The 24,215-nt window shown below is 39.5% G+C and overlaps 1 protein-coding gene across 1 annotated transcript in view; it reads right to left on the bottom strand.

Moving 5' to 3' along the window:
- Positions 1 to 24,215, bottom strand: part of PNPLA7 (patatin like phospholipase domain containing 7) — a 2,530,065-nt gene that overhangs the window by 1,869,386 nt on the left and 636,464 nt on the right. Inside the window, exon 10 of the mRNA XM_030206608.1 lies at positions 7,275 to 7,355. Within this exon, the coding sequence (XP_030062468.1) occupies positions 7,275 to 7,355 (81 nt within the window). The remainder of the gene's footprint in view (positions 1 to 7,274; positions 7,356 to 24,215) is intronic.

The raw sequence follows: 24,215 nt of genomic DNA, 5'->3' as shown, positions 1-24,215 counted from the left end.
GTGGGTACTTGGTATGACAATTTGTACCTTCATGTTGAGACTCCCGAGTATGTTGCTTACCAGCAGGATGATCCTCAACATTATCTGGTCCCTAATTTGTCCCTTTGTCAAAACACTAAGGATATTCATTGGTTATGCCCTGGAAAACCCTTTTTGAAAGATACCACAGAAGCTCTTTGTGGGTTGTCCACGGAGAATGTTCAAGAGAAATGTAAAGTTACCGTGTCTGAATATGATGATTTTTCAGATACCATTGTGGCCATTGTTAATTCTGTGTGGTTAATTAGTACACCCTGTACTGAAATCACTGTTACTTTCCATAAACATGATGTTATTAACCGTTTTTCTCTCCCTTGCAATGTCTGTCTGATAGCTGTTCCCAAGAACTCTGTTTTGAATGTGGGAGGAGTTTCTCTGTTTTATCTTGATACAGATCCTGTTATTACTGAACTGGAGGTGCTGGATGTGTTTCGTGGTCACCCTATAGACTTTGCTATTGACATTATACCATTCTTACAGTCTAAGGACTCTCATACAACTGAACTGGCTGTTAACCATGATTCACTTCAAATTGCTACTTCAAATTGCTGATTACAAACATCGTTCCTCAACTGATGTTCCCATTGTCGACTCTACCACCCATGTTCTTATCCCACTTCTCACCATCACGTGGACTCTTATGTTCCCAATTGTCGCTCTTGGCGCAAGAAGTTTTCACCCTGCGCCGCATCATTCACAAGAGTTCAGCTCCTGTGACCATGAGATTGCAAGATTTTGTGCAGTCCAGTCATGAGTAACTCTCCACTATGCAACATCTTTGTTTAATTATCATATTATGTACTAATTTTGCCGTGCATTATGTAGTATTATGATTTGATGTTGATTATAATTTCATGTGTTAAGAATTTATTACTACCACCATATTATTGTTCCAGTATTCAGTAATTTGCTGTCTTAGCATTTTTGAATTTACGTTTGAACATTGTGCTATGATTTCATGAAGTATTTGCTTCTAGTTTTAATTTACAGAGTGATAGTTTTGAGTTGCTGATATTTACTGTTTATGCTTCTCCCTTGTCTTGACCATTCCCTGTCTAGTTGTATTGTTAGTTAGGTTGGAGAAGGCATTTACTCCTTTGTAGTAATTTCCATCTCCAAGGAGGGGAATCTGTAGGGGTATTTACCTGAGATCTCACCTTTGCTGGTCTTGGCCTATACAAGCCTGAACCATTCTTATAACAATATGGATTCTACAGCCTGTGACCTGAATACATCTGTAACCATTAGAATCCAGCTTTCTTGCAAAGGAAAATTACTGCTGAGCCTTGCAAGATTACTTCATCCAAGGGCATATTCTTTGCTGCAAACTAGCTCAGTTATCTCCTGGGAAGAATGGAGGAGAGAGAGACAAGGCTCCAGGAGTATGGCCTCAGACAGGGAGTTTGCATGCCATCTATAACAAAGGCTCTCTTCATGACCATGAAACTGGCTAGACATTATGTCACTGTCTGTGGTTGGTCCACAGGTATCATCTGACCCTTGGATACCAAAGGTTTGGTCTGAAGAAAGTTCAGAGGGGGAGAACACCAAGTCGGGGGGGGGGGGGGGGGAGATCACCAAAGGACTTGCAGGTAGACAGAAGGCTCTGAATGAGCTAGAGACTGTTTTTCCTAAACACCAGTGAACTGCATACCTTGTAACAAACTCACAGGGTTTGCTCAGCTACAACAAGGCCTTATCTACTGACTGTGCCATCTACATTCAGAATACAGACCTTGAACTTATTTCTGGACTGAGAGACTCGTTGAGGCTTCAGCTCGAGTCAGAGGAGAAATCCACTTCTTTACCATTGGAAGTCTGCTACAGACAGGCAAGGTGAGATAACACGGGGATAATTAATCCTTGGCTTTTTGTCTGAGACAGATAGGTTATGTCAGGACTTCTGGTCTGGGTATTCAGCTGCTAACTGTATTTTGCATAAGACGTGTGGTGTAACCTCTAACACTAATCATTAGGATATCAGTTGTGATTGGTTGTATAATCGTTCATTTAGTTAGTCCATTAAGATAATCATATTGTATTATCTATACTTGGTGAAAATCTATTTTTATAGCAAGTTATTTTGTACTTTGCTTGGCATTTTGCTGCTGAACTATTTATATATATTTTTCTTTACCTAATAAATATAATATATTCCACCTGTGGCATTGTTTCTTTTCCAACAGCTAACTTGTCATTGGGATAAAGAGGTACGCCCCCTAGACACGAGTCCAGAATGATTGCTATTTTGTAATGTTCTGTTATCTAAGTACCTCTTGTAAATAAGCTACCCTACAGGCTGAAGATAGGACCCGACGTGGTGAACTGGATTAGGAACTGGTTGACAGACAGACGCCAGAGGGTGGTGATTAATGGAATTCGCTCGGATGAGGAAAAGGTGAGTAGTGGAGTGCCTCAGGGATCGGAGCTGGGGCCGATTCTGTTCAATATATTTGTGAGTGACATTGCCGAAGGGTTAGAAAGTAAAGCTTGCCTTTTTGCGGATGATACTAAGATTTGTAACAGAGTGGACACCCCGGAGGGAGTGGAAAACATGAAAAAGGATCTGAAGAAGCTAGAAGAATGGTCTAAGGTTTGGCAATTAAAATTCAATGTGAAGAAACGCAAAGTGATGCACTTAGGGAGTAGAAATCCATGGGAGACGTATGTGTTAGGCGGTGAGAGTCTGATATGTACAGACGGGGAGAGGGATCTTGGGGTGATAGTATCTGAGGATCTGAAGGCGACAAAACAGTGTGACAAGGCGGTGGCCGTAGCTAGAAGGTTGCTAGGCTGTATAGAGAGAGGTGTGACCAGCAGAAGAAAGGAGGTGTTGCTGTCCCTGTATAAGTCGTTGGTGAGGCCCCACCTGTAGTATTGTGTTCAGTTTTGGAGGCCGTATCTTGCTAAGGATGTAAAAAGAATTGAAATGGTGCAAACAAAAACTACAAAAATGGTATGGGATTTGCGTTACAAGATGTATGAGGAGAAACTTGCTGACCTGAATATGTATACCCTGGAGGAAAGGAGAAACAGGGGTGATATGATACAGACGTTCAAATATTTGAAAGGTATTAATCCGCAAATGAACCTTTTCTGTAGATGGGAAGGCAGTAGAACGAGAGGACATGAAATGAGATTGAAGGGGGGGCAGACTCAAGAAAAATGTCAGGAAGTATTTTTTCATGTAGAGAATGGTTGATGCCCTCCCGCGGGAGGTGGTGTAGATGAAAACGGTAACACAATTCAAAAATGCGTGGGATAAAAATAAAGGAATCCTATTCAGAAAGAATGGATCCTCAGAAGCTTAGCGGAGATTGGGTGGCAGAGCCGGTGGTGGGAGGCGGGGCTAGTGTTGGGCAGACTTCTACGGTCTGTGCCCTGCAAATGGCAGATACAAATCAAGGTCAGGTATAGATTGTAAGCTCTTTGAGCAGTGACTGTCTTTTTGTGTATGATGTACAGTGCTGCGTATGCCTTGTAGCGCTATATAAATGATAAGTAGTAGTAGGTATACACATAAAGTAGCACATAAGTGTTTATCTTGTTGGGCAGACTGGATGGACCGTACAGGTCTTTCTCTGCGTCATCTACTATGTTACTATGTATCCTCCTCCTTCCACCATGTCTTAGAGATGCCTATTATAACTAATTTTTCAGTTAGTGCAATATATTCTAACTCTCCCATTTTATTTCTTAGGTTTCTGACATTCACATATAGACATTTGAAACTATGTTTGTTGTTCCTATTTACATCATACTCAGTACTTGACTGTATTAATTTGCAATCTTTTGTCTGATTTTTATTTTAGGACACCTGATCTACTATGGTCACTTCTGGAACCTCACTGTCGGGATACCCTATCTTCCCTGGTTTGGTGATATCTTTAAAAGATACCTTATCCCAAACCATGCACTTTTGAGTGACTGTCGGCCCTGGTAAGAGCACAACTCAGAGAGCTAGGTACTTGAACTGCCCATAACTGTCCTCTAATTCTGCTTCCCCCACATTCCCAAGGATCCCTGTAGCCACCAGACGAAACTGGAAATGTTACAGCTCTGCTTCTTCCCTTACCCCTAACTGGCAATCAGCACCACTGCATCCTGAACTTATCTGGTCACGCAGTTGTCTGGCATGGGTTGTAAAAGTCTGCAAATACCTTTGGCTGTTAGGGCTTGGGGATCCCCACCAGCTCAACCAACAGTGAGCTGCTGCTACGTAAGCCTGGGCTGAAAGTGGATGGGCCCACCCGTGGCTATAACCCTGGGCAGGAGTTTGTGCATTTTGTGACTAAATGGGGACTTGAAGAGGTGTAAGTTGGCACTTGCAGATTGAGAAGGGATTCGGGGATCATGTAGCAATAATGGCAAGGCAGTTGGGTGTGGCACCTACAAGTGGTATGTTGTGTGGGCTGAGGTATTTAAGGCATAGAAAAATGGTGTGGGGATAGAAAGATAGTGTGAAACTGTGAAGGGCAAGGATGTGCTAGGTAAAGGATAAGAGGAATGGGATTGTGAAGGGATGATAGAAGGTGGAAATATGGGGTAACTAAATAGGGGATAAGAGAAGAAGAAAAACTGGAAGGAGACTGGGAACAATACAAGAACGCATTGCCTTCAAGATTTGTACTTTCTTTCACAAAATTATCCATGGCTTAGCTCCAGGCTACATGACTGATTTAATCGACTTATCAGTTAGAAACACAACTGAATCAGCAAGAACATACCTAAACCTTCACGTCCCAAGATGCAAGGGTTTGAAGTATAAATCAACATACGTGTCCAGCTTTCCCTACATATGCACACAGCTCTGCAATACATTACCAAAAGATCTGAAAAGCAAGAATAACCATCTAAACTTCTGAAAAAATCTAAAGTCTTACCTTTTCAAAAAGGCATACCCCACAGAACAGAAATAAACACCGAATATGAAGCACAATAATCAAACTAGGAAACAGACAATACCCTATCCCTTGCCGCGGTTCCCACCCTTGCACTCTGCATGGAACGAATCACCCCAATTCTAACTAATTGTACTTGTACAAACCAATCTGTACTGTTCATACTGGAGTTGTAACCACCTCTCCGGAACTATGTAAGCCACATTGAGCCTACAAAAAGGTGGGAAAATGTGGGATGCAAATTAAACAAATAAATAAAACATCCCAATTAGAAAAAAATTTGCTTTGTACAGGATGAAATGCATTTTTATTTTTATTCCTTCTGTGTTGTGCTGCTCCCAGAAACTGTGACTTCTTGGTGTTTTACATTTCTAATTTTTGGTTCTTCATTCTATAAGAAGTGATGGATGGTCTGTGTTCTGTGTGAGAGATTCTGCTGACATATAGTTTCTGTGTGGGGATCTACAGCAGTCCACTTTGTTTGGCTTTTCCAGTAGGAAGTGTATTGGTGTTCTATATCTACAGTGAAGCCTTTTTAAAGGTTCAGGACACAAACAGCAAGAACTGCGAGATAGTGTTGCACAGATTCTGAGCAGTTTATTTGCAGATTTTGTGTTACTTCACAAAGTATTTGGCAGTAGAGGAACTGAATGTTGCTGTTACAGAGGCAATGCCAGGATTTGAACAGTTTATTTTGGTTAGTGGTAAGGGAAAACATCTTAGGTCTGCTCTGTATAAATTTCAAAACAGGTTAAAAAAAATTGACGTTGACATCCATTTTAATTTGTTTACCATTCAACCACATATTGCAGCACAACAGTCCCAGATTATTTTTTTGTGACAATAAGTTTATTTCAAAAACGCAAATTCTTTTAATCACTCTGAAATACAATTAAATGTTTGGGATCTTTTGTTCATCTGCAGTGATCAGTGTGTCATATACATAACAATGGTTAGTCAGGCATGTCACAACAAAAGAAAGGTTGAGAATAGAGAGTTGCACGGGGACAGAAATCTTACCCATCCCCGTCCGTCCCTGCTGGAATCTTACACGTCCCCATTAGAATCTTACCCATCCATCCCCGCAAAAATGTAACCTATCCCAACCCGTCCCCGCAAGAATTTAACCCATCCCTACCCATCACTGTAAGAATTTAATGGTACATAAAAGAAAATTCCAGTCAGCTCCCTCAGACTCTCTCTGGATTTGAGCCACAGCACTGTAGGCAAGGAAGGAATGGAAGCTGAAACTTGGAACACTCTGGTGTGCACATGTAAGATTTGTCTCTGATTTACTGGTGCTGTATGCTGAGAGGTCACCACATGCACACGTCAGTAGGTCAGATGACATCTGATGCTCATGCCTGTGTCAGAGCTGAGGTCTGCTCATCAGCCCGGGAGCAAAGAGGATTAATTGTAACATAGTAAGTGACAGCAAATAAAGACCTGAATGGTCCATCCAGTCTGCCCAATTAGTCACACTCATTATCAATTCATGATTAAATCAACGAGTGTGATATTATATACTTGATTGTGGTCTTTCTTTTGTGTTTCTGGAACATAGACCATAGAGGTCTATCTGGCCCTATCCTTATGTTCCAACTGCTGGAGTTCTCATTGAAGCCCACTCCAGTCTATGCGTCTTCTCATTTGTGGGACACAGATCGTAAAAATCTGTTCAGAACTGTCCTTATGTTCCAGCCACTGAAGTTGCTGTCTAAGCCTTTTCCAGCCCGTCCTAAACCAGACTTCCATATATTAGACACAGACCATACAAAGCTGCCCGGTATTGACCCTAGTTAATCACAGCCAGAGTCGCCATCTAAGCATTACTTCACACATCCACACACATGCAGCCATTTAAGGTTAGGTTTTTTATAACTTCCATTTTCTAATTAGAGATCCTCTGTGTTCATCCCACGCCTTTTAGAATTCCATCATCATTTGTGTCTCTACCACCTCCTTAATGGAAAATTTTCCACATTTGTGCTGTTAAAGCAAGGAGGAAGAGGAGGAGACAGCAGTCAAAGAACTTGGTACTCGATAGATGAGAGGCTGGTGCAGGTGTAGCTTACATTTCCATGGGAACCCCGCAGAACTGCTTCCATCCCCGTGGGAACTCCACAGGAACTGCTTCCGTCCCGCAGGAACCCCGCAGAACTGCTTCCGTCCCTGCGGGAATCCCTCGGGTTCCATGGGATTCCCGCAAACCCCGTTCCCGTGCAGCTCTCTAGTTGAGAACCACTGCTTTACTACAAAAACTGTGGCTTCACTGAACAGGACGAACAGTAATGAAGGGGGGAAACAACCCCAAGCTGTTGAAGATTAACTTACTGTGATAACATCAAGGATGCTGAGGAGACTGTGGACACTGTCTCCAGCGAGTACTTCCTTAACAACCATCTCAGTCCCATCCTGGAGAAAACAATTTGTGAGATTTAAAAAAGTCTTCAGTCTGGATTACATGACCTAGTGAAGAACCCTAATACTGGAAGTGGCGATTTAAACAGAAGTTTTAAGAAGGCTCGTTTGCCTCTCAGATAATGTCATTATTTTTCTAACATAATCTTAAAGGTTTAATCTGTGATGCACTTTCAAACAGGTATCTACTGCTGACCTATCATAGAGCATAAATGCTCTTATTTGTGATTTTAGAATGGACTTTGATATTACCTTATGAGGGGTCTCCAGTGATATTTCTTCCACCAGGAACCCTGGGTTGTTCTGATTTAGAAATGCTTTCACTTCTTTATGATCGTGATAAATCTTGACCTCTTTTTGTGTTTTAGTTATATTTAGATCTTCTGATTTTACATTTTGTGTGATGAACACTGATACAATAAAATAGGTATTTACTGGATAAACACCACTTCCCCTAGTACTCTTTCACCCCGCCCCTGACTTGTCATGTACTTTTCATTCAGGTTTTGTGTCTTTTCTGCACTGATCACCCCTATGTGAAACAAACATACGGAAAAATTATGTATTACCTGATAATTTTCTTTCCTTTAGTCATAGCAGATGAATCCAGAAACAGATGGGTTATGTCCATCTACCAGCAGGTGGGATAGAGAACTCAAACTGAACTGTTTTATAATGGACAGCCTGCAGTCTGGTCAGCCAGTATAATGTGGACATCAAAGCAGAAGGAACAACAAAACATTCACTCCTACTTCCTAAGAGTGTGACTTATCCTCAGGCAAACACTGGACCTTGGACTCCCCAAGGCCCTTCATCAACTTTTCCAGGTCCTCTCCTAAAAGAAGCTTCCCCTGAAAGGGAAGCTTGGTAAGGCATTGCTTCGAGGCAGACTGCCGACCAATGTCAGAGTCACAAGACACACTGGGTTGCAACTGATAGTGCTGTTTGGCAGAAGCTCAAAGCAAATTATATTATGTCATCAAGTTCTTGTAACCCGCCAACTCTCCCGCTAGGGATTCAAGGCGAGGTAACAAAAAGTAAAAAACAAATCACACATCAGGAATTAATAACAAAAAAAAGATAAAATTTTTTCAAAAGTTACATAACTTCAATGAATATTATTCAAGAAAACAAATGAGTTTTCAAAGCTTTCTGAAAAGCAAAAACATTTTTCAAAAGATACATTGCAATAGGAAGGCTATTCAAAAGGCAAACAGCTGAAAACCAAAACAAACATGTAAAAATTGCTTTAAATCAAACAGATTTAACAGTTGGAAAAGCCAATATTAAATAATTACATAATCAAGATGTGGAACTATTGTTTAAAATCTGAAATGTATCTAATAAATTTCCAGGACAAATACCATATAAAGATTTAAAAACTAAGCAAATCCTCTACAGGCAACCAGTGAAGTTTGAACAGCAGGGGAGAATCCCTCTCAAACCTAGACCTGCAATAAATCAATCTAGCCACAGAATTCTGAGCTAACTGAAATTTAGGGATATATTTTGCCACTGCACCCAGATATAAAGAGTTGCCATAGTCTAGCAATGCCATGAACAATTACCCTAAAGTGATCTTGCAAAAAATCTAAATGTAATAATTGGAGTTGCTTAAGTTTAAATACGCTTTACGAATTACTTTTTTTTTTTAGCCGAGGTTACATGGATAACGAAGCATCAAGAATCATACTAATTCCAGATTCCGTCCCTTTTATCTTGCTGCACCTCTCGCCTTATTCCTTTACCCTTATTGTTCTGTTTACCTGTCTTATCTAGATTGTAAGCTCTTTGAGCAGGGACTGTCTTTTTGTGTATGGTGTACAGCGCTGCGCATGCCTTGTAGCGCTATAGAAATGATAAGTAGTAGTAGTAGTAGTACCTGAAACTCTGGACTCTGTCAACCAACAGAGTATGTCCATTATCTAACATAATAGCTTGTGGAATGTTAGAATGATCTAAACCACAGAATCTTCATTATGTCCACATTCAATTTAAGTTGTATAGCTCTAGATCACACTGCAATCTTCTTAATACAGATATTTAACTTAGAGGAAAAAGAACCACAAATTTGGTCCACAGGAACTAGAAGAAAAATAACATCAGTATAAGACCACAACCATGCATCAAACCCTAAGGATAACCATCCTAGGGTGCTCATACAAAAGTTATACAAAAGAGGGGAATAGGAGAACCCTGGGGCACACCACGTGCTGAAATCCAAGGGGTTGAAAAGTTATCATCCTTCAATACAGTATACTGTCTATGTATAAAAAATTATTTGAACCAGCAAAATACTGAGTCCACTAATTCAAAACTAGATAGCAAATTTAATAATAGTTCATGGTTCACTGTATCGAAGGCAACAGAAATGTCAAATTGCAAAAGCACCATTTCACCGCACTGACCCAGAACCCGTTTAACCTCAGAGGTCAAAGATAACAACAGAGTCTTGGTACTATGGAAAGATCTAAACCCATGTTGAGAATCATGAAGTAAGTTGAATTTCTCAATATAATTGGCTACTTGAGAGGCAACAACAAATTCAAAAAAATGTAGTTAAAAATGGGACATTGGCGATAGGTCTAAAATTAGAAAGATGAGAAAATCGTGATTTACCTGTTTTGGAATTGGGGTTAACACAATATTACCCATATCGCAAAAAAAACAAAACAAAACAAAAGCCAGGATACTGTTAATTCAGATGAAGGATCCTTCAATAAAAAAAAGAAGGTAACTTATCTAAATAACAATTAGAAGAAGATAACCTATTTATCAGTGGAAACAAAGTAGAGGGAAGGGAAAGGGAAATGGGACTTGATATACCGCCAGGTTTTTTGCAACTACATTCAAAGCAGTTTACATATATTCAGGTACTTATTTTGTACCAGGGGCAATGGAGGGTTAACTGACTTGCCCAGAGTCACAAGGAGCTGCAGTGGGAATCAAACTCAGTTCCCCAGGATCAAAGCCCACTGCACTAACCACTAGACTACTCCTCCAGAAACAGAGTCAAAAGTGACCCAAAGCCTCTCTGCTGGAGTGCAAATCTAGTGTAAATTTTAACAAGTCATAAAATTTAGCAGAATCACCATCAAATGAATGGTAAATAGTATTCACTTTTGATGCAAAATAAGTAGCCAACGCCTCAGCCGAAAGCTGAATGTTTGAAGAAAGGAGAAGAGAGATTGTTGGGAACCACAAATCATATAAGGAATCCACCAAATATGCCAACCCTGTCTCAAGGGCCAGAAAGTCCTGAAAAGGAACACTCTCAACATCTGCCACCAAATCTGAAGCTTGTTGCACCCAGGCCAAACAAGCCCACACAGGATAGACATTGCATATAGAGGCCTGAAGAGACAAATCCAAAATCTCAAAGGAAAGCTTGAGAGCCAACTCCAATTTCTTCTCTTGGGCGTCCTTCAGGACAATGCTGCCTTCTACCAGAAGCGTAGTCTTTCTAGTGACTGCCACCACCAGTGAATCCACCTTCAGAAGCTTCAACCATTCCACCTCCTTGGGGAATATGGGGTATAACCTACCCATAGCCCTGGCCACTTTAAGCCCCGTGTCCAGCATTTCACACTGCACAGAAATGAGCTCCGATATGATCTCATGCATTGGGAATGAGTGTGGAGGTTTTTTGGTACTAGCCATCAATGGGTTGGAGGCCAATGTAAGAGGAGGAGCGGGAACCAAAATATTCAGAAACTCCGGAGCCTTGGTAATAAAGGAGAGAAGTTCTTCTCTGTGAAAGACCATCACGGCAGCAGGATCATCCACCTCATCCAGGGGCAATTCCCCCTCCTCTACAGTGTCAGGCTGCGGCGAAGAAACAGACAGCCCCGATAGACCCCCTTCCAACATAGGGGTTAAGGAGGGGAAGCAGGGTCCATTTCAGGCACCAGGTCCACCTTCTTCCTCTTCATGGAGAAAACAGCCTGGAGACTAGTGCTCTGCTGAGGAGAAGGAATAGGGAAGGACCTCTTCATTAAGTATGAATAGTGCATTAACAAAACAAACTCGGGTGTACATGGTTCTTGAGATGGTGGGTGAGAAGACTCCAGAATCGAAGAAAGAGAAGACGCAGCTGACATCCTCTGCAGACCCACGGAGGCAAAGAGAGCAGCCACGTCACCCAGAGAAGCAGAACTGTAAGAGTCCAAAATGGCCGTTACAGGAGCTGCCGCAGAGTCAACATGGAGAGCACAGGAATCTGCAATGTCCCCCGTATCTTGCGCCAAGGAGCCCCCCTCCCCCTGAAATGCTCCCACAGCATCAAAACCTCTCTACTGCGTTGAGATCGAAGCCAGCAGAGCCACTACAAAAATGAAAGCAAACCGAAGAAATGGGGGAGCTGACAAATAAAAAATGTAAAGGGATACTCACACTGTGCTAAGAGCAGGAAAGAGCTGTCGGGTCCTTTTAGCAGGGAAATAGGTAGCCAGGCTGGATTTCAGTGTTTCTCAAACCCTACTGTGCAGATGCTGCCACAGACTCTTAATGTGGAAAACAAACTGGATGTTTAGCCCCAGAGAGGTTTTCTTGCTGGTTTACCTTGCTGCTGATTTGTTTTTTTTTTTTTTGGAAAGTGAGGCCGGAGAAGTTTGCAGCCACTAGGGGGAAGGGGAGGGACCTGGAGCCACCAGATGTATCCCAGGAGGCACCAGCCAAGCCTAATACACCAGGCTCAAGTAAACCAGAAGGAACAGGAGCATGAAACAGCAGAGATCAGACACAAATGGAAAGCTGTTCACAGCTTGCTAGAGATACAGAATACTGACTGACAGGACTAAAGCTGTCTAATATAACACAGTTCAATTTGTGTTCTGTTTCTGGATTCATCTGCTCTGATGACAAGGAAATATTTAATTTCACCAGAAAAGGTAAAAAGCTATAGCATCTGTGAAATGAAAACACTTTTTTTTGTACTTGCACAGAATCTCTAATTAACTGTACTGTATATTATTTCCATTTTAACCATGTAATATTTTTTTCTGTACATTAAGGATGTTTTATAAAGGTCAGATAAAGTTAGACGCTTGGATGATGTGCACTAAGCATGAATTCTATATCGGCAATGACATGCATAATTGTCATTATAGAACACTAGTGTAATGGCACTTACACACTAACTTGAGGCACAACCACATGGAAAGGGCTGGTGTAAATGCTGGCGCCTAAATGCTGTCAATCAGGTATGTAACTGACAATATTCTAAAAGGTCTGCATGAAACTCATCTCTCCCATGTCTGTGCCCCTTTCGCAGTTATGCACAGGTGTTACTCTATAATGTCTGCACCTAAGTGCAATTTCACATGCAACTGCAAATTAGGGCCACTTAGTGCCAATTGGTTCCAATAATTGCAGATTATTAATTGCTAGTTTTACTTCACATCTGATTAGCCAATTAAGTTACACACATAACTGATAATATTCTATAACTTGCATGCACAATTTTGCACGCTAAGCATGAAAATGTGCACACAAAATTGCAGTGTAGAAATCCAAAGGAGACATACGAGATAGAGGGTGAGAGACTGATAAGCACAGTTAAGGAGAGAGACTTTGGGGTGATAGTGTCTGGTGGTGAAACAATGTGACAAGGTGGTAGCCAGCCCCAGAAAGGTGCTGGGCTACATAGAGAAGGAAAAGAAAAGAAATGCTAATTCCTCTATACAAGTCATTGGTGAGGCCCCACTTGGAGTACTATATCTCATTAAGGACATAAAAAATACTTACAGACCCCTCCGAAGGGACACCACCTTGTAAGTGGTGGAGGGGCTTCCGTGTTTCAATGACTCAGAGGGCTATGCTGAAGGGTTACCCATATCAGACAGGCCTCTGAGGAGAAACCAGACAAAGAGTGTCCCAAATTAGGGAGAGGGGAAAGATGGTGACCTGAAGCTCGTACACTCAACGGCCCAGCTGTCCTCTGAAGTTCAGTTTTTGTTCACTTGAAATTTCCTCTCTGCATTGCAGTTGCCTTAACAGAGGAAGGGGACAATGGGGGGTCAGCCGCCGATGACCAGCGTTTTGTCCCCTGTGCAGCAAGTGTGGGACCGCTGTATGACGAGCTGCCCATAGATGACTGGGTTGATGAGTCCTTTGATTAGCACCGACGAAGGAGCGTCGATGCTCTTGGACCTGGAAACAACTTCATCGCTCAAAAATCATTTAACCACCATGTCCAAAGGGGTGGAGGAGTGAGTCAGGAGTGTATGCTGAAACGGAAGTCGTTTACAGCTGAACCCGTGTCGGCGGTGCTACTCCTAAACCCTTAAGAGTTATCAGCTTGGAGTTTTTGGCTCCCGTGGAGGTTGCATTGAATGTCATCTGGAGGGTGCTCCAGGACCTGACGGTGGTAGAGAATGACTTTGCTTCAGATATAGTCTTGTTAATGAGCCACATGGATAATCTAATCGAATCATTTGAGAATATACAGCAAATGAAGTTCTACTGAAGTAGAAACGGTTAAGATTTGAAAATGATAATAAGACCAGAAAAAATTTGAACAAAATGAATATTGTTGTAGATGATTAATATCGAGATTGTTGTTTTCCCAGAGTTCCAGGTATGACTCCTAATGTTTTTTTTTTCCTCTGAAATGATTCCTCTTAATATATTAATTCAAAAGGAGTGAAGCCTGTGAAACTGGGATTACTTTAATCAGCGGGAATTGGATTGGAGATTCAAGGGTTTGTATTGTTAAACAATTTCTGGTTTTAAAAGGGAAAAAAAATGAAATCAGGTGTATTACTTTCACTAATATTGGACAATAAGTATGTTTCCAATGAAATTGATGGACTATGCACCGTTATGGTCTTGAAGAAACCAACCAGATGATCAATGTGGAAAAATGATTTAGATAAATAATAACTGGGGATAATCGGGTTAATACCACGTTTTCTTTGTTTGCTGTTGCTTAAATTGATCTCCTTGTCTTGTTTCACTCTCCCTATTTATTTTGTGGTCTAAGAAAGAGAAAGATTGTACAAAATCCATTTATCTTGTTGAGATTGTTTTCTTCAAATATTGTTTTAATGTACAATCATCTCTGTTTTACTGTTTTGCAAGTGATCCTTGTAAAATGAAAAAATTATAAATAAATGATTTAAAAAAAAAAAAAAAAAAAAAAATACTTACAGAAAAGCAACAAAAATGGTATGGAGTTTGCATCAAACGACATATGGGAAGAGACCAGGACATGAATATGTATACCCAGGAGGGATGGGGGAGACATGATACATAAGTACATAAGTAATGCCATACTGGGAAAAGACCAAGGGTCCATCGAGCCCAGCATCCTGTCCACGACAGCGGCCAATCCAGGCCAAGGGCACCTGGCAAGCTTCCCAAACATACAAACATTATATACATGTTATTCCCGGAATTGTGGATTTTTCCCAAGTCCATTTAGTAGCGGTTTATGGACTTGTCCTTTAGGAAACCGTCCAACCCCTTTTTAAAATCTGCTAAGATAACCGCCTTCACCACCTTCTCCGGCAACGAATTCCAGAGTTTAATTATACGTTGGGTGAAGAAAAATTGTCTCCGATTTGTTTTAAATTTACTACACTGTAGTTTCATCGCATGCCCCCTAGTCCTAGTATTTTTGGAAAGCGTGAATAGATGCTTCACATCCACCTGTTCCACTCCACTCATTATTTTATATACCTCTATCATGTCTCCCCTCAGCCGTCTCTTCTCCAAGCTGAATAGCCCTAGCCTCCTTAATCTTTCTTCACAGGGAAGTCGTCCCATCCCCGCTATCATTTTAGTCGCCCTTCGCTGCACCTTTTCCAATTCTACTATATCTTTCTTGAGATGCGGCGACCAGAATTGAACACAATACTCAAGGTGCGGTCACACCATGGAGCGATACAATGGCATTATAACATCCTCACACCTGTTTTCCATACCTTTCCTAATAATACCCAACATTCTATTCGCTTTCCTAGCCGCAGCAGCACACTGAGCAGAAGGTTTCAGTGTATTATCGATGACGACACCCAGATCCCTTTCTTGGTCCGTAACTCCTAACGTGGAACCTTGCATGATGTAGCTATAATTCGGGTTCTTTTTTCCCACATGCATCACCTTGCACTTGCTCACAGTAAACGTCATCTGCCATTTAGCCGCCCAGTCTCCCAGTCTCGTAAGGTCCTCTTGTAATTTTTCACAGTCCTGTCGCGATTTAACAACTTTGAATAACTTTGTGTCATCAGCAAATTTAATTACCTCGCTAGTTACTCCCATCTCTAAATCATTTATAAATATATTAAAAAGCAGCGGTCCTAGCACAGACCCCTGAGGAACCCCACTAACTACCCTTCTCCATTGTGAATACTGCCCATTTAATCCCACTCTCTGTTTCCTATCCTTCAACCAGTTTTTAATCCACAATAGGACATTTCCTCCTATCCCATGACCCTCCAATTTCCTCTGTAGCCTTTCATGAGGTACCTTGTCAAACGCCTTTTGAAAATCCAGATACACAATATCAACCGGCTCCCCTTTGTCCACATGTTTGTTTACTCCTTCAAAGAATTGAAGTAAATTGGTCAGGCAAGATTTCCCCACACAAAAGACGTGCTGACTTGGTCTTAGTAATCCATGTCCTCGGATGTGCTCTGTAATTTTGTTTTTAATAATAGCCTCTACCATTTTCCCCGGCACTGACGTCAGACTCACCGGTCTATAATTTCCCGGATCTCCCCTGGAGCCTTTTTTGAAAATCGGCGTTACATTGGCCACCCTCCAATCTTCCGGTACCATGCTCGATTTTAAGGATAAGTTGCATATCACTAGCAGTAGCGCCGCAAGCTCATTTTTCAGTTCTATCAGTACTCTAGGATGAATACCATCCGGTCCAGGAAATTTGCTACTCTTCAGTTTGCTGAACTGCCCCATTATGTCCTCCAGGTTTACCATGATGTCAGTAAGTTTCTCCGACTCGTCCGCTTGAAATACCATTTCCGACACCGGTATCCCACCCAAATCTTCCTCGGTGAAGATCGAAGCAAAGAATTCATTCAGTCTCTCCGCTACGTCTTTGTCTTCCTTGATCGCCCCTTTTACCCCTCGGTCATCCAGCGGCCCAACAGATTCTTTTGCCGGCTTCCTGCTTTTAATATACCGAAAAATTTTTTTACTATGTTTTTTTGCCTCTAATGCTATCTTTTTTTCGTAATCCCTCTTGGCCTTCTTTATCTGCACCTTGCATTTGCTTTGACACTCCTTATGCTGCTTCTTGTTATTTTCAGACGGTTCCTTCTTCCATTTTCTGAAGGCGTTTCTTTTAGCCCTAATAGCTTCCTTCACCTCACTTTTCAACCAGGCCGGCTGTCTTTTGGATTTCCGTCTTTCTTTTCTAATTTGCGGAATATGTATGGCCTGGGCCTCCAGGATGGTAGTTTTGAACAGCATCCACGCCTGCTGTACAGTTTTTACTCTCTCAGTTGCCCCCCTAAGTTTTTTTTTTACCGTTCTTCTCATTTTATCATAGTCTCCTTTTTTAAAGTTAACGCTAACGTATTTGACTTTCTGTGTACAGTTACTTCAAGGTCGATATCAAAACTGATCATATTATGATCACTGTTATCAAGCGGCCCCAGTACCATAACGTCCCTCACCAGATCATGCGCTCCACTAAGGACCAAGTCTAGAATTTTTCCTTCTCTCGTTAGCTCCTGCACCAGCTGCTCCATAAAGCTGTCCTTGATTTCATCAAGGAATTGTACCTCTGTAGCGTGTCCCGATGTTACATTTACCCAGTCTATATTTGGATAATTGAAGTCACCCATTATTATCACATTGCCCACTTTGTTCGCGTCTCTGATTTCTTTTATCATTTCTGCGTCTACCCGCTCATCCTGGCGAGGCGGACGGTAGTACACTCCTATCACCGTTTTTTCCCTTTTATACATGGAATTTCAACCCACAATGATTCAAAGGTGTGATTAGTGTCCTGCTGACTTTGTAATCTATCTGAGTCAAGGCTCTCGTTAATATACAATGCTACCCCTCCACCAGTCCGGTCCACCCTATCATTACGATATACTTTGTACCCCGGTATGACAGTGTCCCACTGGTTATCCTCCTTCCACCAGGTCTCAGTAATGCCTATTATATCCAATTTTTCATTTAGTGCAATATATTCCAACTCTCCCATCTTATTTCTTAGACTCCTAGCATTTGCATATAGACATTTCAGAGTATGTTTGTTGTTCCTATTTGCATGATGCTTAGTACCTGACACTATTGATTTCCCATCTTTTGTCTGATCTTTAGTTGTATTTAAGGGCACCTGGCCTAACACGGTCTGTTGTGCAACGTCACTATCCAGAAACCCTATCTTCCCTGTTTTGTGAGGTATCTTTGCAAGATACCTTTTCACGAACCATGCGCTTTTGAGCGACTGTCGGCCTTCCCCCCATTTCTAGTTTAAAAGCTGCTCTATCTCCTTTTTAAATGCCGACGCCAGCAGGCTGGTCCCACAAACATTTAAATACTTGAAAGGCATGAATATGCATACATATCATTTCCAGAGATGGTGACATGGAAGAACTAGAGAACATGAGATAGGAGGCAATGTTCTGTTGTGGATTAGAATTGGTTGATGGATAGAAAAGAGAGGGTAGGATTAAAGGTGATCTGGTTGATATTGTTTATCTGGATTTTCAAAAGGCATTTGACAAAGTATCTCATGAAAGACTCCAAAGAAAACTGGAGTGTCATAGGATAGGAGGTAGTGTTCTATTGTGGATTAAAAACTGGATAAAAGACTTTTGAATAATTCAATTGAGAAAATAAAGCAAGACACTAGTAGCCAAAATGCTTTTTTTCAACAAGAAATTACATCTTTAAAAAATACTACTGAGTACCTGATTAAAGATAAGACTATTCTACACAACAAAATCAATGAGATTGAAAACGTTAACAAGCGTCTCAATTTGAGAGTATTGAACTTTCCAAAATGCTAGAACTAAATGCTTTGGAACTGTTTAAAAAATATTTATCTGAAGTTCTCAATTACGCCTTTGATCTTATTCCTCCAATTAACAAAATATATTATCTTCCAATACCGCAAAAAAAGGAGGAGGAGGAACAGAGAAAATCAGAAGATCAAGAGTTACAAGTGTCTGGATTGCAAGATCTGACAGCATTTCTAGAAAAATCATTGACTGATATCCAAGCTTGTTTCACTTTGCTGATTTCCTTTGTGTTTGAGCAAGATTTAAATTCACTTATGAAACTGTACTTTAAGAATGCTCAAAAATTATTTCTAGGTGCTCAAATTTGGATATATCCTGATGTTACGAGATCAACCCAGGACAAACGAAGACATTTTTTTGTACTGAGAGAAGAAGTTAAGGCATTAGGATCCAGTTTTTTGCTGGCTTACCCGTGCAAATGCCTGATAAAACATCTGGATAATAAGTATATTTTCTATGAACCGGAATAAGTGAAAAGCTTTATTGACTTAAAGAAAATTGCCAAATGACTTTTGGGGTTTAGGGTACAGTTGTAGTTGTATATTATCTATGGCCTTGTCCAGGTCCTAATTTCTACAGTGAACAAATAAGTTAAAATTTCTCCTCAACTTAATTGACTCCCCCCACTCTTTTATTTTGTGGTCTAAGAATGGGGATACATTTTCTTTATAAGAGATGTTCTTCTTTCTCAATAATGTTATAGTATCTCTGTATTACTTGTGCAAGGTTGTCTTGTATAACTATTTGAAATTATAAATAAAAAAAATAAAAACAAAAAACTGGTTAAAAGATAAAAAAAAAAAACAGAGAGTAGGGTTAATTGGTCAGTATTCTCAATGGAGAAGGGTAGATAGTGGGGTTCCCCAGGGGTCTTTGCTGGGACTGCTGCTTTTTAACATATTTATAAATGATGTAGATATGGGAATAACTAGTGAAGTAATAAAATTTGCTGATGACACAAAGTTATTCAAAGTTGTTAAATTTCAAGACGATTGTGAAAAATTGCAAGAAGACCTTACAAGACTGGGAGACTGAGCACCCAAATGGCAGATGACTATTAATGTGAGCAAGTGCAAAGTGATGCATGCAGGAAAGAGGAACACAAACTATAGCTATGTGATGCAAGATTTCACATTAGGAGTCACCGACCAGGAAAGGGATCTAGGTGTCATCGTTGATGATACGTTGAAGCCCTCTGCTCAGTGTGCAGCAGCTACTAAGAAAGCAAATAGAATGTTAGGTATTATTAGAAAAGGAGTGGAAAACAAAAATGAGGATATTTGTCAACCTGTGGTGTTGAAAGCTATGAAAGATCTGGTAGCTCCTACTTTTGTAATGATAGTGATTTAGGCATTGGATGCATGCCAGTTGAGTTAAAAAATGCAGTAGTTAGACCTCTTTTGAAATAAAAAAAAGAGTAGTAAGGATAATGTAGATAATTTTAGACCAATATTTAATTTGCCTTTTTTTGGCAAAAGTAATTGAAAGAATAGTTTATATGGTTTAGTTGATTTTTAATAACTCATAACATCTTGGATGTCAATTTGCCTTTAGGTCAAATCATGACACAGAAGCATTGCTGTTGTCGTTATTTGATGTTCAGACATGTTTTCGAGAGGGTGACATTGGATATTTCTGCCACATTTCATACAAGTAATCATTCAATCTTATTAAACAGATTGTATTCAAAAAGGATTAGAAATAAAGTGCTGCAGTGATTTGCCTCTTTTATAGAACGTAAAAATTTCTTGGTGAAAACATGTAGGAATAGAAGCATTTGGATACTGGAGTACCACAAGGTTCTTGTTTATCAGCAGTACCTTTCAATATATTTTTATTTCTATTATGTCAATTATTGCAATGTTTGGATTTAAATTTCAAGCTTTATGCTGATGACATCCAATTTATACTTCCAATTGATAGTTCTTTTCAGAAAGCTCTTGAAAAACAATGATTTTAGAAACTGTGATGTGTTGGATGATAGCAAATTGTTTGAAATTTAATTAAGACAAAGATATTAGTGTTATTTTCTCTGTGGATATTCCAGATTCTTTTCAGTTCAAAGGTTTATCAATAGAGACTGAAAGACATTTAAGGGATATAGGTGTCAAAGTGAGTTCAAGTTTGAATATGAAACAGCATATAAAGTTGTAAAAGTGTTTTTTTTTTTAATTACGGTTGCTAAGACATTTAAAGAAACTGCTAAACCCAAACAAACTTAAGAACAGTGATTCAAAGTTATGTCATGCCATGTTTTGATTATTATAGTAGTTTGTTACTTGGTTTGCTTAAATTGCAGATTAAAGCTTTACAGATTGCACAAAATTCAATGGCCATAATTTTGGGAAATGTAGGTAAATATGAGCATGTTACACCTATACTGAGATCTTTAGGTTGCCAATTGAATTTCGTATTTAAGATTTTGTGTTTAAGATTTTGACTGGCCAGGTATCGAGGCATTAGCTACAAAACTGAGTGTTTACCAACCTTCAAGATCATTGAGATCTGCACAGCAAATTTCTTTAGATGTACCATCACATCATGTAATAAGATTGCAAGAGTATAATAGAACATCAATATTTTACATTGAAGGCCCTATGTTATGGAATGGTTTACCATTAAGGCTAAGAAAACTGCAAGAAATAGCATAGTTTAAGAAAGAGTATACTCTAAGGAGGCGAACTGAATTTCTGGAGAATGTAACTAGGAATAATAATATCCGTTTTTTAAATTTTCCTAAAAGTATGGGGGTCTTACCAAGAGAAATGCTTAGGAAATATATTATAGAGATTCTAGGTGTTTCTAAAGAAATGGTTCCTCCATTTACACAAACATATTATTTGCCCCCAAAAAACCAAGTATCTCAAACAAATGTCCTAGATATCTCGAGGATTCTAGAATCCTCAGATACTGAATTGGTAAGCCCTGCTACTTTAATTGCCACTGTAGCCTTATCACCGGATAAAAACTGGTTGATGAGGCTTTTCTTCCAAAACAAAGATAAACATTTCTTGGTTTGAAGGTCCAACTCTTCCCAGATGTCACTAAGGAAACTCAAAAACGCCGTCAGAGATTTTTACTTATGAGACCTGCTGTACTTCAGATAGGGGCAACATTCTTTTTAAAGTACCCCTGCAAATGCCTAATAAAGTATGAATCTAATAAGTATGTATTCTATGACCCTTCTCAGCTATCATCTTTTCTGGTCGCAAAAGGGCAGGGGAATAATTAGATCTTAGTACTAGGTTTAGAAATAAAAAAAAAGGGTATCTTTTATGAGTAACCGATCTAATGTGATTTTCCTTAAATTGTGTTTCCTTTATTCCTATCGTAAATTTTGAATCTCTGTAATGTGGACTTTAATTAACTTGCTGTAGGTACTTGTGTTAAAATAATTAATTTCTTTTTGTTTGAGAATGAACAGCATAGTTATTTCTTGACAAGTATTTATTCTTGTTTAATGATATATGTAAATGAATAAACATATAAATAAAAAAAAAAAAAAAAAAAAAAAAAAGAAAGAGTTGAAAGTCTATCTTTTTATGCAGGCTTATGGAGCCTAAGAATGGAAGAAGATTTTAGTAGTGGGTATTTTGTTATATATATATTTTTTTCAAATTATTTATTTATTGAATTTAAATTTTTACAAACAAATAAAAGTTTGTTAGGCAATACAGAGGAATTAATATATAAGAAGAAAAAGAAAAAATTACAAGTAGTAACATTATTAACTCTTCATCAGACCACAAAAGAGACAGTTGTCTGGGGGAGTGGTTTAGAAAACTTGAGATTACAAATGAGGAAAAACAAAAATAGTTAAAGTCCAAATTGGCCTAGTCCTGTTCTCTTTTCCATTATCATTAATTTATAGCTGTTTCAGATGTTTCAATCAGTCAGCTAGATGGCTTTTTCGAGCCCAGAAAAATCCGTAGTTGATTTGGTTCAAAAAATACATATTTAATCCCCAGCAAACGAATCAAGCATTTACAAGGGTAAACTAATGTAAAAGTTGCTCCTATAGCTCCTTGCTTCTTAAGGTAAAAAATTGTTTTCTTTTCTGTTGTGTTGTTTTAGTCACATCAGGGTATATCCAAATTTTTTGACCACAAAATAAAGCTGAGGAATATTTGAAGTATAACTTCATAATCATATTTAAGTCTTGTTCAAAGACAAAGGATACTATCAAAGTCCCTCTAGTTGATATTTCAGTCATTCATTCTTCTAAAAATGCTGTTAAATTTTGTATATCTGGTCCAATTCTTCGTGAGGACGGTATATTCACTTCCTCATTTCGGGGAAATTGGTAAATAATAAATTTTATTACATGGAGGAATATCTGTTGGAGATAATTTCAATATTTCTTGTAGATATTTTTTGAAGAAATCATAAGGTGTCAATCCTAGTGATTTGGGAAAATTCAGTAATCTAAGTGTGAGACATCGATTAAAATTCTCTATTTGTTCTATTTTGCGGCATGTCAATACTTTATCCTTGACTAAAATATCCACTGTAAATTTCACATTGTTAACATCTTCTTTTACCTGAAGAATCTGGTTTGTAGATTCACTTTTAACCTTATCGAGAGATTCAGAAATTATTGTCAGTTTACTCATTATTGTAGACATTTCTCTGGGTGATTTAGCCACTTCAACGGTTAAATTCTGGACCACTTTCCAAATAGCCACCATTGTAACCTCCTGAGGAGTCTCTTGCTCCGAGCTGTTTTTCTCTGCATGTCCACAGAGGAAACCGCCAAGTAGGTCTGTACTGTTAACATCTTCAGTTCCAGCCTGGCCTACTGACTCTACCCTGGATCTCGCAGGACAAGGAGGTGGGTTCAGCTCCGGAGGCAATAAGGTGGTATCCAGCCCCAAGGATGGCAACGCTCCTCCGCCATCAGTCAACGTGGGGCTCGCTAAGCCGGTTTCCAACAACGAGCTTCTCATGTAGCGGTCGAGCGTTTGCTGAATTGGAGACGATGTTAGGGACATCGGCGGTTGTCCATTCCTTGTTCCCTTCCTTTTTGTGTGAGGCATCAAAAGAAAAAAGTTAGAGGAATTGCCAGCAAACAACCGAATTGCTCATAGAGCAAGCTATGATGCCATCTTGCCACGCCCCCCCGTATTTTGTTATATTTTTAGTTTTATTTTTTTAAATTATGTTTAAAAGTTTGTAAATTGTTTATTGTGTGTGTAAATTGTAAACTGTCGAGAACATTTGGATTGTATGGTATAGAAGAGATTAAGGGCCCTGTTTACTAAAGCACGTTAGCATTTTTAACGCGCCTACAATTAGCGAGAGTGCTAACCTTGGAACCTATAGGAATATTGTAGGCGCATACACAGTTAACGTGCGTTAAAAAGGTTGACGCGCCTTTAATGCAACTTAGTAAACAGGGCCCTAAATAAATAAAAGTTATAATGCTTTTGTATTGCTCCATGGTATGACTGCACCTCTAATACTGTGTGCAATTCTTGTCACTGCATCTCAAAAAAATATAGTGGAATTAGAAAAGGTACAGAGAAGGGCGATGAAAATTATAAAGGGGATGAGACGACTTCCCTACGAGGAAAAACTGGTTAAAGGATAGAAAACAGAGAGTAGGGTTAAATGGTCAGTATTCTCAATGAAGAAGGGTATATAGTAGGGTTGCCCAGGGATTTGTGCTGGGACCACTGCTTTTTAACATATTTATAAATGATCTAGAGATGGGAGTAACTAGTGAGGTAACTAAATTTGTTGATGACAAAAAGTTATTCAAAGTTGTTAAATCACAATAGGATTGTGAAAAATTACAAGAGGACCTTACAAGACAGGGAGACAGGGAGTCTAAATGGCAGATGACGTTTAATGT

The sequence above is a fragment of the Microcaecilia unicolor genome, chromosome 6, assembly GCF_901765095.1.
Source record: "Microcaecilia unicolor chromosome 6, aMicUni1.1, whole genome shotgun sequence".
Classification (NCBI taxonomy): Eukaryota; Metazoa; Chordata; class Amphibia; order Gymnophiona; family Siphonopidae; genus Microcaecilia; species Microcaecilia unicolor.
Note: the sequence above shows the minus strand (reverse complement) of the source record. Positions and strands in the feature narration are given on the sequence as shown.